Genomic DNA, 4095 nt, shown 5'->3' with positions numbered 1-4095 from the left:
CCAATCTCCCGATATCTTACTTTCATCTTTATCAACTGACTACAGTATAATCTATTATCTAACTCACATAGTAAATTATACTGTAGTCAGTGTGGTGAAGGAAAAGCACAGAACTTGGCCACAAAACAGTATTTTCATTTTTTTTTAAAGTAAAAGAACACAAGTTTTAGTTATCTTAAAAGCAATGAAGTGGAAGATACTTAATGATAAAAACCACTGCATAAATACGTTAAAATAAAAACCTTTTTTAAAATTTATCTTGAAGACAAGCTAAAATTTATTGATTTGAATTTAAACATTATTAAATAGTAATTGCTATCTCTCTTTAGAAACCGGATCAACTTATCTCTACTTTCCTGAAAATACGCCAAGTCAACCATGCTACTTTCACTATTTTTGGCAGACTTTAGGCTAACCTCAGTACCTATTTTTATTTGAGGAGTGACTGAAACATGTTTCTTTTAAGGAGAACTTGATGCCGAGCTAAAAGTAAACTAAGTTGGATTTCAGGCCCATTGGCAGGTAGGCAGTCAGTCAATCATTTTTCGTACTGCAGGTAGCCCGTGGTGGTTGTCTATATATCGGATCCCTAAGGACATGCTGGGAAAATCTGTGAACACAATCTTCCCATGCTGTATTCACATGCTCCATTCACAATGTTAGCTTACCCACGTTGTTAGAGGCTTGGGTAAGATGACTAGATTTCACGACGGAAATTTCTATAAGAAAAAAATGGAAACCTTAAAACACTGATTTCTTATCATAAATTAAGTATTTACTGGGTACTTAATACTAGGTAATATTCCTAGTAATGGCTAATGCAATTTAAATGAACAGCCATGCATAATGTTTAGAGATGGTCTTTGCTGATGCCTAAAGTACAAGCAACCAAAGAAAAAAGAGATACATTGGACATCATCAAAATCAAAAACCTCTGTGCTTCAAAGGACATACTATCAAGAAAATGAAAGGACAACCCACAGAGTGGGAGAAAGTTTTTGCAAGTCATATATCTGGTAAGGGTCTAGTATCCAGGATATATAAAGAACGTTTACAACCCAACAGTGAAAAGTCAACTCAATTTTAAAACAGGCAAAGGATTTCTGTAAAGATGTACAAAAGGTCAGTAAAAAAAAAGATACTCAACATCATTAGTCATTAGGGAAATAAAACCCACTTCATACCTACTAAGATGACTACAATAAAAAAGATGGACAACAATAAGTATTAGTGAGGATGTGGAGAAACTGCGACCTGCAGATATTGCTGGTGAGAAAGGAAAATGGTATAGTAGCTTTGGAACACTCTGGGAAGTTCTCAAAAAGTTAAATGTAGAGTTTCTGTATGACCTAGCAATTCTACTCTGGGTATACATACACTGGAGAGATCTGAAACATGTGCCACACAAAAATTCTTACATGAATATTCACAGCAGCATTATTCCCTAGAGCCAAAAAGTGGAAACAACAGAAATGCCCATCAACTGATGAATGGTTGGATAAGATGTGGTAATATCTATACAAAGGAATATTATTCAACTATAAAACATGGATGCACCTTGAAAACACTGCAGAATGAAAGAAGCCGGACACAGGAAGCCACATAATGTGTGATTCCATCTGTATGAAATATTCAGAACAGGCAAATCCACAGAGATACAGACTGGTGGTTGTCAGGGGCTGGGGGAGGCAGGAACAAGAAGTAATTGCTAACAGGTATGGGGTTTAAAAAGTGGTGATGGTTGTCCAATTCTGTGAATATACTAAAAATCGCTTTAGTGTAAACTCTAAAAGGGTAAACTTTATAGTATGTAAGTTAAAGAAACAAATGATTCTCTGAAGAAAAGAAAGCCTTCATATTTAGGAAACACAAAATCTTTATGCCTCAAAAAAAAAGAAATCTACTTTTAAAACTATACAACAGCTTCAGCTAAAACTGGATCCCTTAAGGCACAAGACATTTTAAATTTATCTTTTTATCTTTTTGTCTCTAGCGCCATGCCACATAATAATTGATCTGAATTACTAATCCTACAGCTCTTCTTTACTTATAGTCTCAACACCTAGTCTTGACTCCAAAAATTACACATTATTTGCTTTTGGCAAGAATTCACACAATCAGAAAACTTCATCACAAATTCAAAGGAAAGATAATAGAAACAAATGGAACTAAGTAAATTTAGCACTCTCAATTCATAAAACTGATCTTGCCCCTGCCTTATACCAGTCACATATATAGAAGGTGCTGGAGTACAAAAATGAATGAGATACAATTCTTCCTTTCTACAGGTTCAAATTCTAGACATCGGAGAGGCAATGTGCATAAAATGTAATTAGTATAACAGGTAAAGGAAGCAACCAAAAAGGGGAACATATATAAATTCTACTTTACTGAATGCATTTTTCTTTATTGGACAGATCTACCTTTTTATAGTTTACTTGGACCATTAAAAAACATATGAATGGTTGGAGAGAGTTCACAAAGGACAGAACTGGCATTTTAAAACCTCTAACAGATAACAGAAATTTATAAATAGTTAAGTTCCTTGTCTGAGGTAATGCCCAATAATAAAGCTATATAATTTACAGCTAGAAAAGACCTTTACAAAAGAGGCCTGCCTTATTTTAGAGGAAAAACCTGAGGCCAGGTAGGTTAGGCAATCTTAACACTGAGAGTTAGTGCCCGAGTCCAGTGAATCATCAAAGCTGTTTCCCCACTTGAAAATTAACATCTACATCACACACAAGCTCAGAGACAGTGTCCAGCTAATGAAATCGCTTCAGAGGATGAAAAGCCAAATACGTATTTACCGAATTTTTCTTTCTGATGTATAAAATGTGAATATCTTCACTTCGATATTCTTCATCATGTTTTTCCAAAGGAACTTTTTCAAACTCAAAGTCTAGTTGAAGAAGCTATAAATTTAAAAAAGATATACTTTATAGTTAATAATATGAACTATCCTGTGGTAACAGAAATCAGAATGGTGGTTACCTTTGGAGTACTGACTGGGGAGGGGCACATGAAAAACTCAGCTAAGCACTTGATACATGTGCATTTTACATGTTTTAACTCAACTGAAATTGATTAATAAAATAAAATTTTCAATTATACATTATTTCAAAAGTTTATTAACATTCTTCATATTCAAGAAAAACATAAAATTAAAAAACCATTTCATCATATATCTGAGGCAGAGTCATGAAGAGTCACTTTACCCGAAGTAACCCTTTCAGAGGATAAAACTGCAGGGCTATACAGATGGACCCTTATGAGGAGTCACTTGTAATGTGGTGGATTTTTGCCCATAAAAAGGGCTTGGGTGACCACTGGAGGAAGATGGGTGAAAGATAAATGGGATTCTATGTACTAATTCCACAACTTCCTGTGAGTCTTTAATTCTTTCAAAAGAAAAAAAAAAAGAAAAACCTCGAAATAGGTAGGATACACTGGTCAAAGCTATCATAAAAATACCGTGGAAAACACTAAAATAAAAGGATACCACATGTCATGTTTCTATGATGTCATCTCCAAAAATAATATACACATCATTAACATGTTCCTAAAAGCCAGCAACACGTTTAATAAAGAAATGCTGAAAACTTTCTCAGGAAAGACAAGGGTGTCACATTATTATTTTACATTGTTTTACAGATTGACAAGTTAAAAAAGAAAAATAAATAATCAGAAAAGATTAAAAAGGCGGCGGGGAGGGAGGCTGGCGGTTATTAGAATGGTGTGCTATGAAGGATACTGATCCTCTCCTTGGGTTCATACAAGCAGAATGTTTTCCCTACTCAAAATTACCACAATACACTTTAACACAAAGTCACATATAGCCTCTCTGAAGGGTAATCACTACAAAGGTAGATCTAGTAGAGTACTCACCTCAAAATATTTTTTCTCGATTTCTGGATTTTTTCCCATTGTTCGTTGTTCATAACAACATATAATACAAGTCTCAGATCCACTGAGATCTTTTAGGGTTTTCAACAGTGGCTCCAAAGACTGTTCAAAAAGGAATATGATTTTTATGACTTTTAAAAATTTATATGTTTACTATAAAAGGCAGTAGGGTAGGTGGGGGGGTAATTA

General features: G+C 34.4%; 1 protein-coding gene across 2 annotated transcripts in view; it reads right to left on the bottom strand.

Moving 5' to 3' along the window:
* Positions 1 to 546: 546 nt before the first annotated feature.
* Positions 547 to 4095, bottom strand: part of VCPKMT (valosin containing protein lysine methyltransferase) — a 5167-nt gene continuing 1618 nt past the window's right edge. The window contains exons 4-6 of one of the 2 annotated variants that reach the window (XM_007446498.1): positions 3889 to 4008; positions 2811 to 2915; positions 547 to 719 (exon numbers count right to left, since the gene is read on the bottom strand). In XM_007446498.1, coding sequence (XP_007446560.1) covers positions 705 to 719; positions 2811 to 2915; positions 3889 to 4008 — 240 coding nt within the window. In that variant the 3' untranslated portion in view covers positions 547 to 704. The remainder of the gene's footprint in view (positions 720 to 2810; positions 2916 to 3888; positions 4009 to 4095) is intronic. The other variant, XM_007446497.1, reaches the window with a different exon arrangement.

Source organism: Lipotes vexillifer, unplaced genomic scaffold, assembly GCF_000442215.2.
Source record: "Lipotes vexillifer unplaced genomic scaffold, Lipotes_vexillifer_v1.1 scaffold1102, whole genome shotgun sequence".
In the NCBI taxonomy this organism is placed as follows: Eukaryota; Metazoa; Chordata; class Mammalia; order Artiodactyla; family Lipotidae; genus Lipotes; species Lipotes vexillifer.
This window is presented reverse-complemented; position numbering and strand designations above follow the sequence as displayed.